Below are 14,654 nucleotides of genomic sequence, written 5' to 3'. Positions count from 1 at the left end.
CGATGCAAAGGATTTGCATGTGTGCGGACGAGACTATCGCTGCGATGGATCGCTGCGTTTTGCATTTAATCGATCGCTGCGCCCCAGTATCCTTTAGACCATGGCTGCGACGTTATTGCCTTTGGGACATTCAGCGTTTCCTTCGAGTGACCAAGTCGTTAATAGTAGGTACCTAATAGGCAGCGATAACCTAGTGGTTAAAGCTTCAGCTTCCTCATACGGTGAAGAAAAACATAAAAACATCGTATCTCAAGCATTTAGGAACCTGCATGTTCTCAAAGGCTTGTGAAGTCTACAAATCCGCAACGTTGTTGACTAAATCGTAATTCTGAGGGGAGAAATGAAGATCGCCGGTAATGGGTTGGTTGTGATGATGAAGATGACCTAATAGGTAAGATGATGATAATGAAGACCTAATAGGCATGATGACTGATTCTAAAAACCTGCTGAGCTTCGGCGGAAGTATCTACTACTTACTTCCTAAAAATATCGAATCTCTGCAGAAAAAATAGGCTTTCCTTAAAATAAAAAAAACGTGTGAGCCGTCACGGGACGCCTGGCAGATGTGAAACACCGATTTTTTTTTCTGTAAGTTATTGCAGATATTGCATAATGAAAAGATAAAGCATTACAAATTTGTTCCACAAATAAAAAAAAAATACAACCAAATGGATAACCACTCCTTTTTGTAAGTCTGTTAATAATGACATTAATTTTTATTGTTACATACGAAATACAAAAATTCAAACGTAGCGTGGTGATGCCACGGCCTGTGTCGCCACGCCAAAAATCAGGTTTACCCGCCTATAGATGTTTCACATTTCTTTCAATTACCTACTTATAATTTTTTTTCTTAGAAGTGTTTTATTCCATGCGAACGCTCCGCGGGTGCCATGGCGTCAGTCTTACTTCATGTTTCTCCATGTTAATATTATGCCGCATTTTCATTAGGGGACATTTGTAGCGCGACTCTGTCGCTCGACACGAAATTCACGTGTCTCGCGCGATGTCGCCCGACGTCGTCCGACGTCGCTTGGGACATTTACGGGTCGCGCAACTTGTCGCTAGTCGATGGTCTGCGAGCGTCGACGCGCGCGACTTTCGTGTCCCTCGACAGTCGCCGGACAGGCTTTGAGTGGTGAAAACGTGTGTCGCTTTGTGTTGCGAAAATGGCAGTAGTGTGGTCCAACGAGAATATATTGACCCTGATCGAGATGTATCAAAATTCGCAATTATTGTGGGACACTTCACATCGTGATTATAAAAACAAAATTAAAAAAAATGATGCATGGGAATCTATCGCGACTACATTAGATATACCTAGAAAAGACGTCGAGGGAAAAATGCATAACTTAAGGTCTCAGTTTCTCAGGGAGAGAAAAAAAATTGCAAGCTCAAAATCCACTGGAAGTGGAAGTGGGGATGTTCACAAAAGTACCTGGTTTGCGTATGATTCGCTGCTTTTCCTAGTAAAAGGGTCGACAAGTTCAGGCAGTATGGACACTATGAATACTCAGGTAAGCTCCCGTTAATATTGTTTCTATTTTTTTTATTTTGTACCAGTTTACAAATCATTTTTTTTTGTGCATCACTGGATATTGAACTATAGTGTTATATATTTTTGGAATCTACTCATCATTTTCTAGTTGATGATAGTATACTTAATCTCATTTTCGAAAAATTTTTTCAACTTCAGTCTTTAATGCGGGACCATAGTCACCCCATCAATTTTTTTTTAATTTTACTAGCCTATGTAATAAGCTAAGGATTCTAACAATACCTCATTCATAAAAACCGTTCAGGCGTATAGAAGTTATGGTGGAATATAGGAACTCACATACATACATACATACTTGAACCCTGAAAACAATATACTCCTTTTTTCAAGCAGTCGTATAAAAATACAGCTTATATTCTATAGATAATCTTCCTTTGGTAATAAATGCACAATTAAAATCTCTGTAGTTTTTTATACAATTTATTTTTATTTCTTGTCTTTTGTTCTTCGCCTGCGAAACTGTGATTTAATGTTTGTTTTACACTGATTTTTTCCTTTTATAGTCATCCGAAAGTTCGGTGGCACTCGAAGAAATACCAGTGGCATCGCAAGTATTAACGCAACCACCAGAGGCATCAACGTCGCCGCCATTACCAACTCAACCAATACCGGTGCCGCTTCCAAATACTCAAAATAAAAGGAAAAAAGATGATCTGAGTGAGGTATATGAAATAATGAAGAGCGCAAAAGCCAGGATGGATCAACCAAAAGACGAATTTCAAGTTTACGCCGACTATGTAGCTTCTGAGTTAAGAAATATAAAGAATGAACATGCTGTGCTACAGGCGAAGTACTTTATTAATAATATCTTATTAGAGGCTAGGATGGGAAAATACAACTATGCAGAATACCAAACGGGAAGTAATTCAAGCCATACTCAAAGTTATGGATACCGTTCTGCTCCTCAACAGTCATCCTATTCGACAAATTCTGTTAATGATGATATAGTAACTGCTAATGCTTCTCATGTTAATAATGATAATGAAGCACCAACTGCACCAACTTTCACAGAATTACGACAAATTGAGAATATTGAAGAACTAGTTTCCCACTTTGAATCAGAAACGCAGAACAAAGAATAATTATAATACTTATAATAATACTAATAACGTTGATTTTCTGTCACTTAAACATAGATTTTTAAAAAATAATAGTTAATAAATACTTAAAAATAATGAAAACTTATTAGTTAGTAGTTTTTTTTATATGATGCTAAGTTTATTATCATTTATTCCTTGGTCTTTAGCCCAAAGCTATAAAAAACATCATTCAAATTTCTTGCAGCCTATGATTGAATAGTTTGCCATGGGACACTTCCTTGAGCACTGCAGAAATATTCAGCAAAGAGGTTTCTTATTGTCTGAGCGGATTGAGGAGGAGGTCTGCCTTGCCTACTTAAGTTCCTCATATTATTATTTGTCAACTCCCTTCGCCACGAACCTTCCACAACATTATGACCAGCGTCTTCTAAATCAAATGTGGTATTTGGTGTATACCTCGCGGTTGAAGTTGTATTACGTCTCAGGAAATTATGTAGGTACACGCAAGCCATTACAACTAATTCAGCATTTACTGGACGTAATGGGATAGCTTTACGAAATACGCGAAACACTACAGACATAATGCCAAAAACATTTTCAACAATTCTTCTTGCTCTTGACAGCCTGTAGTTGAAAATCCGCTTTAAGCTTCCCTTTTCATGAATGCCGGGGTAGGGCCTCATCATGTTTTCAGAAAGTGCAAATGCACTATCTCCCACTAGAACGTATGGTATTTTCGGACCACCTTGGACCAGTGGCTCAGGATCTGGTAAATTCAGTTGCTCTTCATTAAGTGCTTTATAAAATGTAGTCTCCTGGAATACTCCACTGTCAGACGACTTCCCTTTTGCACCACAATTAACATATACAAAGTTATACTCAGCATCCACAATTGCTAAGAGAACTAAGCTAAAATTCTCTTTGTAATTATAATAATCACTGCCAGAATTGGGTGGCGCTTCTAGTAACACATGCTTTCCATCTATCGCTCCGATGCAGTGAGGAAAATTCCATAATATTTCAAAATTACGAGATTTCTCTTTCCATTCATTTACATCGGTTGGCGTCTGAAATACAAGAATAATATTAATAAATTAACATACAATATTAAGTATCAATATAAAATTTAAAATACCAATATAGTTTACCGTAACCCTTACTTACGGTAAACGTTTATGGTATTATTACTGTAAGTAAGGGTACATGAGATTAAATAATATTAAATACTTACTTTAACAAAAGAATTTAATGCCTTTATCAATTCTTTGCAAACTTCTGGTATAGTATGACAAATTACTGATTTTGACACTCTAAAAGTATAGGACAATGAACCATAACTATCGCCAGTTGCCAAGTATCTCAATGTTATAGCGAGTCTGATGTGAGGGTCGATAGATTTCCGAAACTTTGTATCTTGCTTGACTACGGCCGGCCCAACCATATTTAAAAGTATCTCAAAATCGGTTCTAGACATTCTAGTAAAATTTTCGAAAGATCCATCGCGCATTCGAAGACTGGTTATTAAACTTGAACTTTCCCTTTGGAGCAAATATTCCCGGACCCACCACCTCTTTTTTTTACGTTTTGCTAATGTCTTCCGAATAATTATGTAAGCTGCACTGAACAACACTACTTCCTCGGGCGACATACTGATCACGACTGGCCAATGTGAACGAGTCATATGTCGCGGGACATTGTCCCACAACTTTTGCAGAGACAACTACGTGAATGTCGAGCGACAAGTATCTGCGACATGTCGCCTAGTGAAAATGCGCCTTTATGGTACAGTTAACATCAGCAGATGCTAATGCAAAATTAGAGTAATTCATGTTTTATATGAGATCCAATATTTAAATGTCCTATATACAAGTGAGATACGGGGGACAATAGACCCTTTATTGTTCCAAGCCACGACCAAAGTCCCCACGTATTGATTTAATATAAATATTTTTTTTTTGCTCACTGTCTACGTGTAGCTTTGCTAAATTTCATCATGACTGCGTAACAACTAAACAAACTCATATTAGAATTTATATTAAATGTTAGTTAAAAAGGAAACTGCAGCATATACAAATAACATTTAATTCATTTAATAATATTAACATAACACTTTGGCTTACAATTTACAATACAACTAATCAAATAATGCGGGGCTAACTAACGTCGCGTCGCGTCGTGGGCATTCAAAACACTTAAATAACTTAAATTAAGGATACAAAAGCTTCCCCCAGTCATTATTCAATTTGTCTTACTGTACATAACAGCTAAATAATATCATTTATTTTTATATAACACAATTTTGTACAAAGGCATACCTAAACCATAGTGCTAAACGTTTCACATATTTCATCATTACAAATTAAGTTTAACAATATTACGGATAAAGTCTTATGTATAACTTAACTTTTTCATCTCTTTGATAGCGCAACAATCTCAGGACTAGGCGGTGTGGTTAGTCGCTATTTTTAGGCCACTCTATTAGTGGTTATGCCGTTACTTGCACAAAAACCCGAGGGCTAGGCGGGGCAGAAAATAGCGTAAAAATCCCAGGGCTAGACAGGCAGTTAGAGGCGTGGACATCCCAGGACAGGACGGACAGCTATTGGCCTCAAAATCACTGCTAGGCGGGGTAGTTAGTGGCGTCCAAATTCCAGCGATAGATGAGTCAACATCCCAGAGAAATCCGCGGTAGTCCCTCGACGCCACAACTGCCTCTAAGCTCAAGGGGTTTCTCAACCTACATGAACGACGAATCCGAATTTATTATAATAAATACTGTGCCAATTCTGGTGTACATAGATCTCGTATAATCCTAGTTTCATAAAGAATTTCGTCGTTAAAACTTTTTGTCCCCTGACCAAAAAACCTAGAACCGTCTGAATTGAAACTACAAAAAATTTAAGTAGTATTGCACAGCTAAGGTATTTCATCGTCATAATTAGCCAATTAGCCATTAGCCTATCAAGCTGTAAGACACAACCTGTGTCGTGGTGGTGGGGTAAGGGTTATAGGCATATGCCTGTTCTTCAAGGACTGGGCCAATTCTTAACTCTGGGTTAGTAGGTGCTAAGAACTTTTACTGTACCTAAAACTCCATACCTTATAATTCTTAAGGAACGGCTAAACTTCGGCACCCATCTAACGTCCAAGCAGCGGGAGTCTTATAATTGGTCTCTCGCAGGACGCAAACATAAACGTCGCTGAGGACGCAGGTGGAACGCGGCGGTGTGACCCTCGCTTTAAAGTATTCCTTAGTTTAAATAGGGCCCCAATTAAATTTATCTCAGGGACCCTTGATTACATACCTGGTTACGCCACTAGTTCCCTGCGTAATTAATACTTATTTAGTGTAAATAATGTTAAAAAAAAACAGAGTAATATAAATAAAATCGCTTTTTTATTTATTTAACACTCGTTTTTTTAAAAACCAATTTTACACTTAAAATTAATGACCGACTGTCTTTGTAGACAGTCGGTCAATTCAGTCAATAAGACAAAATATAGAGTTATAGGCCACTAAAAAAACTAACACAAAAAGCGGAAGAGTATATACATAAGTCTGTCCATTATGTTTGTCTGTATTCACTTTTTCTGTTGTCAATGAATGTTTATACATTTATTTATTCATTCTAATTTTTACGGGAGATCTCTCGCTCTTGACTTTAATCATGCCTGAAAGAAAGCAATTCTAAAATCTAGGTTATTTTCTACAAGATGCCTATTCACACTTGCTTTGACGTTTTTCATTGTCAGTGGAAAAATGTTTTCCTGTTTTATAGACCGAATTCCGATTTCGCCTGTATTTTCCGTTATAAAAAGTACGTTCTCTTCCGACTCTAACTTCTTCTTTGCAAAATAAGCAAACACTATCTCATTTAAAATATCAAGAAATAAAATAAATTTATTCACAGGAATGTAGGTACATACAGATGAATGTATGTACAAATCAAGTCTTTGCCTTTTAATTACTACCTACATATATCGAGCTCAGGCAATTGCGATTTGAGAAGAACTGCCTTAGTTTCCTATTATCAGCTCCTTTTGCAGTAATAGGATTTTCGCAAAAATAAGGTAACTATTTTGTCCTACGCTATGCCTTCGCATTTACTTAGCATTGACTGATAATGTAAAGGCAAAGAAAATCTGTAATACTAACCTAGAAGCAAAATATTGAAGTAAAATCAGATTAAGTTTAACATACCGATTATATTTTGAAAACAAACTTTTCACTAAAAAGTTATGATAAGATCGTTTGCTTAATAAAGACAAGCAAGAAAAATTTTGTCTATAATATACACTAATTTTTTTCTGTATACTTATATATAGTAATGTATTTGTAGGTAAGTTTTGCAGGTTTTTATGCCGGCGTTTTTTTTTGTTTTATTTTATATCGAAGTTGCTATGCTTTATTTTAGGTTCACTTACTTAAATATATTCTAATTAGGCCGGTCATTCCTATTTATCTAAATAACGACATAATTGCACCTTCGCCTTAATTTAAAATTAATTTCCATTAATCGATAAATTGGATGAAATGTAATCTTTTATCCGATCTATGAAGGATGAAGCTTAATCAGGTGTCAAGGTAGAAAATGTATAAGGTAAAATCCCAACCACCAACATCGTACCTATACAAATTCGTAGAATATCCGTTACAGAAAAACTGCATTATTTCCTAAAAAACCTTTATTCTTCACAGTCTCATTTTCGCTACGAGTCTACCACAGAACAGCGAGAGCGATGTCAACCTTGTGTGCTGTAAAATTGACATCTAATCAACGTTCTTAATCCAATTTTCCGATACGAGTCTCTAAGGTAAGGAATGCTTTTCCGACTTATATTTCCTGTTCACTTAAGAAACTTCAAGGCGAGAGTTAATTGGCATTTTATAGGTAAACGCGCCAAACCTATACCTACTTATTGCTTTCCATCAGGCATGATGGTCGTGAAATAGAAGTCTACATCACATAAAATAACCACGCATAAAAAATACCTTTATTTATTTTTTATTTCCTTTGCATAAGAATTTAGCACAGGGATGTTATCTTTTTTGATGACGTGTGCTAAAGTTATCAAAACTCTGTATTTATACATCAGATTTTATCCGGAATAACTCAAATAAATGTATTTAACTTTATATACCACTATATAATATCTAACGCATTTTAACAAATTTAGTCGTTTTTTCATTACAATTATTTCTTACATTACCTAATCGGTACATATAATCGTCCACCTAATACTAATTCGGGCAAAGCCTCTTTCTAGAAGCTTTAAGCAATTCGTTTCTATATATTTTGCTTAGTAAAGCGAGGACCAAACCGCCGCGTCCAAACTGCGTTCTAAGCGGCGTTCAAATTTGCGTCAAGCGACAAATCACACAGATTAATGATACTAATCACTAGACTAGCTCGTATGCGCGCTTCTCCCGATTGGTCGTTCCTCTTGAATGCCGCAGAGGGCGCAGGTTGAATATCGGTAGGTTTGACCTTGCCTTAAGTGCTAAGGCCAATGACGCACAGCTATTTATCCATGCGGGCGGCTCATTGTGTTTGCAATGGCGTTTCTTCACTTTTATACCTTCGAATGTTTCAGATACAACCAGTAAAATAGTTTGTAGTACACTCACACGCTACTTTTGAATCTATGTACATTCTTTAATTATAGTACCTCATTTATTCCATTTTTATACATTAACTACAATAATCAAATAACGGAAAATCAAAATACTACGTATTATACATCTCAAACCTCCGAATCACGACACCAATTACTCTGCGGGCAAACGTGCTGAGTCTTTGAAACAGCTGACGCCTGCTTTTCACTATGAACCGGTTACATTCCAAGTTCGCATTACGCAGATTTTTTTGAAGCAAATGAGTGAACCAATCCGATTTACCAATTTGGCATCTTTCGTCGACGGAATTTTTTATTACTTCGCGAAACATGAGCTTAAGTACTCGAGATACAATCATTTACCCATGTTACAGAAAAAAAAGATTGACATACATAACAGTAACTGATACATATGTAGATGCTGAATCTGGAACATCGTAGGTATTAATATTAGTATCCCTTTCATTTCAACCACAAAAGTCAGCACCACACGTCAGCAAAACACCTCACGTCTTATGTTAGTGCGTGTTAGCACCTAAGGATAAGTTCCCACATTAACAAATTTCTGCGCAGATATCCCGCATAAAACTTACACTCAATTTTTTTGTGACAATTATTGCAAATTTATTATGTGACCTGTGGTATTATACAAAACTGTTGAAAGTTTATTTATTTGTATACACATAATTTATTTTATTACAAAATAATAGGCCGAAATCAGCCATTGCAATAGCCACTTCCAATGAGAAATTTTTGATTCTTATTAATTACTGCGCTTTGCGATCATAGCCCTCTTTAGGTGGTAGCTTTTGTGGACAAGTTGTTTAACCGCGCATTAAGATTATTTAGTGTGCAAAGGCCATTAGATAACATTTAATCTGTTAACAGATGATAATATAATCGGTTGTGTCATGTCCAATAAACTAAGACTACTGGCTTAAAAACAGCGCAATCTTTTTCACAATATTTCCCGTGGACAAGAATAGCATTATTTTAGGGCATGTCAATTTCCTTTATAGTTTAGAGATATGTGTGCACTTTTCTCTCTTTTCAAGTCCAGCATCAATTATTTTAACTGCACAGCATTTAACCGTATCACAATTATTATCTGCAAAGATTTCAATGGTAGATATGCCTTCACCTTAATGTGTACTATGAAAAGGCTGAGCTCACTCATTTGCCATTAATGGTAACAGTTATCGATATGTTTAGACATACGGCATTACAAAGAACACGCTCTATGTCAAAGTTGTTTTACCATTAAATATAAAAAAGTGTATAACCCGCGAGCGCTGACCGTGTGATGATAAAAAAAATCTGTAAGTAATGGTAAGCAAGAAATAATGTCATTCTACCACAAGGTATTCAATATAAAATGTTATATATGTTAATATCTATACTTATAATATATATATAAAAAATAACCACGGAATTTCTCACCGCTCCCGCCATAAAGCGAAGGCCACATGGCTGCGTCCAACCTGCGTTTTTTGCGGCAGCAAGATTTGCGTCCTGCGTTCGACCAACCACAAGGCTTGTTCGTATGCGCGCTTCTTGTGATTGGTCGCAACCTGGACTCAAACTTGAACGCCTGTAATGACGCAGGTTAGACGGCTTGGCCTTGCCTTAACTTAATCTAATATTAATCAGTAGTTTCATTCTTACGAGTCCTTTTGAGACAAGGTCTACCAATAGCGACAGTATAGCATTATTTCTTAGCATACCAATAGTGGCTGGTTTTTTAATTTTCAAACGGTCACTCGTGGTCAGATAACTTTGAATATAATAACAGTGCCATAGTTTATATTCAATATTTGTATAGCGACGACTGAAATCTTTGATTATTTGTTAATAATCTGTAGGTACATTTTTTTTGAATTCTCAACTTATTCTACAACAGTTTTTTTTATTTAAATTATCTATTTTTCACTAAAATTCTTTTTAGGTGCTATTTTAAGGACGATCGCACATTGACACACGAGCCACCGCGTAATTTATCTATTACTATGCGCTCGGACAGATTATGTTTACGACTTCATTCACACTGTTTTTTTTTTTAGTAAAAAGTGGCTTGAGTCAACATTTTCCTTTTATTATCTTTATAGTTAATATCGCGTTTGACTGTCCTTTATTTGCTGGTAGAAAAAGCCAAAACCAACTAACACTGAATCAGTAATATTTATTTAATGTTTTAATGTTCATTGACTTTTATCTCAAGCCGGAGCTATGCTTTATCAATAGATTTATTTATCATACAAAACTTAAAGGTATTGAGAACTCTGTACCAGTTTCCACAACAGAGAACTATCCATTCTATGTTGCAACTGCTTTCCTGGACTTTTATCAGTAGTCATTCCGTTTTTATTACGCAAGAAGGCCTTGTATCTCTATGCTACCTAATATCTCTATCAGACCTCGAAATTTAATATAAGATGAAAAATAGAGCTTCCTTAATAACTACTGTCCAAAGTATTCCCATTTTCTCATCCGAAACTATTTTTAGCATGAAAATTTTAAGATAGATTGCATCTAGGTTTCGCGTTCTTTCTTTCAGGGTATTTCTTTATCGTATCTGTCCTTAAGTCCTCTTGTACATGGCGGAAAAAAGTGATTTGTTGGTCATTTAAGAGAGTCAGATTTTCAAAAGTATTGAGCTTTCAAGATATGATATGATAGTCTATACTAGACTAAGTCTAGTGTAGACATACCGAAGAGTTACGCGTAAAACTATCGTTGCTCTTGAGGCATTTTCCAGGACGGAAATAGAGGATTACGTTTGAATGGAGAATCCAGCCTATGCATTCATTTTAGATTTTGTGCTCAAATAATCTATGCTTTTTGTCATCATTATACGGCCCTTCGAAGCGCTTGTTAACCTTGTTATTAGGATCATCCAAAAAAAGGTCGTACCAACAATACTTATTGATATCTTAGTTTTCTTATTATTAGTTTTAATCTCTGTGATCATGACAGCTAATTTGTTAATAATGTGACTCTGATGAGATATTGTCGTAGCAAATGCGGCTCTTACGCCAATGTGCGAACCACTTTATCTTTACTATTACGGACATTCTGAAATCTTAGAATCTAAAATTTACATGACGGGATGGTCAAACATTTTGATTAGAAAACTTAAAATTGTCTATTAATTAATCTATTTCGATATGGTGTTTCAATTGGGGGGTTATTTGATTTGTTTTTTTTTTTTATAACACAACAATATGATTTTGTTATTGTGCTATTCGATATCTCATTCGCTGGTAATACTTTACTAACGGCAAGATGTTAATAACTCTTAGAGTCCGTAATGCCCCGCAAAACTAATTCAACCGGATGTGTTACCGGATCCAGTCAAGTAGAATTGTCGAACTCTAGTACGCTCAGTGGCGTGCACTCCATACATGCACAAAAGCACTGCATACCCTAACATTGATACATAACTCGAATAGGGAAAGAATTTGTTCCGTTTTATGCGATTTTCCTGGTGTATGCATACCCTGGTAAGAAACCCATTGCACGCCACTGAGTACGCTGAAGTATATTATTTATCAAATGACCTAACTGTCACAGTAATGTAACATCAAAAACCTCCTTTACGTTTTTCGAATTATTAGGTTCACTGCTTATTTTTACGATGGGGATTACCACGAAAGTTTATTCCAGTGATAATGGTCCTTTTTTCCTTGTACATAAATATGTATACTGAAGTATATTGATAATTTTATTTTAGAAATACCTCTACAGCCAAAATAGCACCAATGTGTAGATCGTATTTGCTAATGACTGGCTGACAATGGTGCTACATTGGCTACAATACATCGTTTTAAACTAAATCACCGTTAATTTCAGTGGCGTGCATAGAGGGTATGCCGAGGGTATGCAGATGATATAAAATGAAGAAAATCTTCAGTACGAGTTATAAAAACTCAGGGTAGGATTTTTGTAACTCTTACAATGCCTATCCAAATTTTTTTTTATAACTCTTACTGAAGATTTTTATCACTTTATATTATCTACTCGCTTAGTGCATACCCTGTATGCAGGCCACTGGTTAATTCATAAAATAAAAATAGAAAAGAACGCAATATGATATTAACTACTTCAGCGCTAGGATTACGGACATAATATGCTTTTGATTTATACCTCCAGAGGGAATAACATCTCACTGTTTAATGAACGATCACACGTGACACTCGTCTTCTAAGTCTTCGATCTCGTTTTACTCTTCTACATATGAATTGTCCATTTCTCCATTCACTATATAGGGCTGTGTACATATTTCATTAATTCCTACACGTTTAACTAGTGTCTTGCCTTTGCTATTTACATAACTGAATGTAACTGTCTGTTCTGAACATTTAAGAAGCGCAAACTCATAAGAGTGCGGAACAGTTTGCAGCAGCGGTGGATTTGCCCTAAGATCCAGTAGGCCTGGGCCTATAGCGGCTAAATAACAGGGGTAGCCAATCTTGATAAAAAATTACTCGTAACAAGAATAGCTCAAAGTATGTTAATATTTTATATCTAAGTAGGTATATTAATATACTTACATATAAAATATTAACATACTTCAATATAAAATATGCCCAGTAGGTCTAGGTCTATAGCGGCTAGATATCAGGGGCAGCCAATCGTGACAAAAAATTACTTATATAAAAAAATTGCTCAACGTATTAATATTTTTAATGTAAGTAGGTATATTAATATACTTACATATAAAATATTAACATACTTTGAGCTATTTTTTGCTATAAGTATTTTTTTTGTCACGATTGGCTACCCCTGATATCTCAAAGACCTAGGCTGAGACCTAGGGCGGCTACGAGTGCAAATCCACCACTGGAATACAGCAGTATCTCAGTTGACACCTAATTAGCTAGCCTCTGTGAATAATTGCGACCAAATAACCCGTTAAATCCATATTTTGTATTCTGATACCAAGGTTTCCAACTGAGTTCGTTTCATCTCGGTTGTTAGGTAAAATTCAACTGGAAACTCAGAGGTTTCCAACTGAGTTCGATTTATCTAGGCTGGACAGTGCAGGTAGGCAGTGGACAACGATCCAAGTCAAGTCAAGCTTTCTGAGTCCAAAGTCACTGGGTTTGATTCCCACTACTGGAAAATGTTTGTGTGGTGAACATGAATATTTTTCAGTGTCTGGGTTTATATGTATATTACAAGTATTTATGTATATTATTATTTATAAAAGTATTCATCAATCATCTTATACCCATAACACAAGCTACGCTTACTTTGTCGACACATGTCGTAGGCATACTAAATTTATTTATAATATAATAAATAAATATATAAATATAACACAACGTATAAATATGGTTTGGGCTTTGTTTGATGATAACTTTTCACAGTGGCGAGCTAAATTTGGTGTCAAAAAAAAACGGCATGCCGATCGCGACAACGTCGATCGTTTCCATAAGTTTAAAAAAATTCACATAGACAAAAAACATCGTCGTGCAATCATGTACTAAAGTTATATGAAAATTGTAATGCCTTAACTCAAGACAGGTACTTTCAGCGCTTCAATAAATTTATTTAAATTACACAATAGCCGCAAGCCTTAAAGATTACTAGAGGCTCTGAACACGTCCGTGTAAACGAAGTTCTATTTCTTCTAGGCCTTTTAAATTCCTTCAGTGTAAAAAGTCGAGACTACTTTTGTACAACCAGCTGCCATAATGTGTAACGTTTCTGATAGATTGCCAACTCGCTGCAACCCTAGTGAACTGGTCGAAAAATCTTGTATGAGTATGAAAGCTAGCAACTGGCAAAAAAGTTATACAACACTGTCTGTCGTAAGAGTGATCCAGTATAAATCGACTATCTTTCTTTTCGCTTGTAGTGTCCACTTACACGATTCTTTTGGCCTGCCACGTTACTCTCAAATGGCCTTAACTTGGAAGACTCTTGTCTTTGTAGACTTAGAAGTAAGAACACGAGTCCTATGTAGTGAATGAATTTTGATGAAAATTTTGGGAACTACATCCACGCGACGGCCGGCGTACCGTCCGATGATAGGGAATCCATCGACCTAATGGTCGTGGATCTTTGCTGTCAGTAAAGTGACGTGCTGGAACATGGCCCGTCCACGCCTTGTAACTGTTGATCTGAGTTGGTCACCAGCTGTGAAATAATTGATTTGGCATGAAAATGCAGTTAAAGTCCAAAAATATTCAAGAAGGCACATAGATGATGATGATGATGATGATTTTTGATACGTATGTACATTACATAAAAAAATTGTAAATGACCAGATGGAAAATCTGTAGCGTGTTAAAATTATGTATCTTATTGAAAATTACAAAACCCATGATGAAATCGAACTATCGCGACGCTACCTTAAAACATGTATTTATATCCTTCCTGAAAAGGACACTGTGTAATATAAAAAAATTGCATTCAAATTGACTCAATAGATTTCA

At 35.9% G+C, this 14,654-nt stretch overlaps 3 protein-coding genes across 3 annotated transcripts in view; 1 reads left to right on the top strand and 2 right to left on the bottom strand.

Moving 5' to 3' along the window:
• The first annotated feature begins 943 nt into the window (after positions 1–943).
• LOC120626374 lies at positions 944–2,743 on the top strand. Its single transcript, XM_039893879.1, has 2 exons — positions 944–1,517; positions 2,062–2,743. Exons 1-2 carry the CDS (start codon positions 1,170–1,172, stop codon positions 2,638–2,640), a joined length of 927 nt encoding a protein of 308 aa, XP_039749813.1. The 5' UTR covers positions 944–1,169; the 3' UTR covers positions 2,641–2,743.
• Positions 2,737–4,298, bottom strand: LOC120626372 (protein ANTAGONIST OF LIKE HETEROCHROMATIN PROTEIN 1-like). The gene is made up of 2 exons (XM_039893878.1): positions 3,830–4,298; positions 2,737–3,665 (listed from the first exon to the last, which is right to left on the bottom strand). The coding sequence occupies exons 1-2, from the start codon at positions 4,277–4,279 to the stop codon at positions 2,844–2,846; spliced, it is 1,272 nt and encodes a 423-aa protein (XP_039749812.1). The 5' UTR covers positions 4,280–4,298; the 3' UTR covers positions 2,737–2,843.
• Positions 4,299–13,695: 9,397 nt separating this feature from the next.
• Positions 13,696–14,654, bottom strand: part of LOC120626391 — a 40,656-nt gene continuing 39,697 nt past the window's right edge. The window contains exon 7 of the mRNA XM_039893907.1: positions 13,696–14,355. Within this exon, the coding sequence (XP_039749841.1) occupies positions 14,287–14,355 (69 nt within the window). The 3' untranslated portion in view covers positions 13,696–14,286. The remainder of the gene's footprint in view (positions 14,356–14,654) is intronic.

The sequence above is a fragment of the Pararge aegeria genome, chromosome 9, assembly GCF_905163445.1.
Source record: "Pararge aegeria chromosome 9, ilParAegt1.1, whole genome shotgun sequence".
In the NCBI taxonomy this organism is placed as follows: Eukaryota; Metazoa; Arthropoda; class Insecta; order Lepidoptera; family Nymphalidae; genus Pararge; species Pararge aegeria.
The sequence above is the reverse complement of the archived record's forward strand: the minus strand, read 5'-3'. Positions and strand labels throughout refer to the sequence as shown.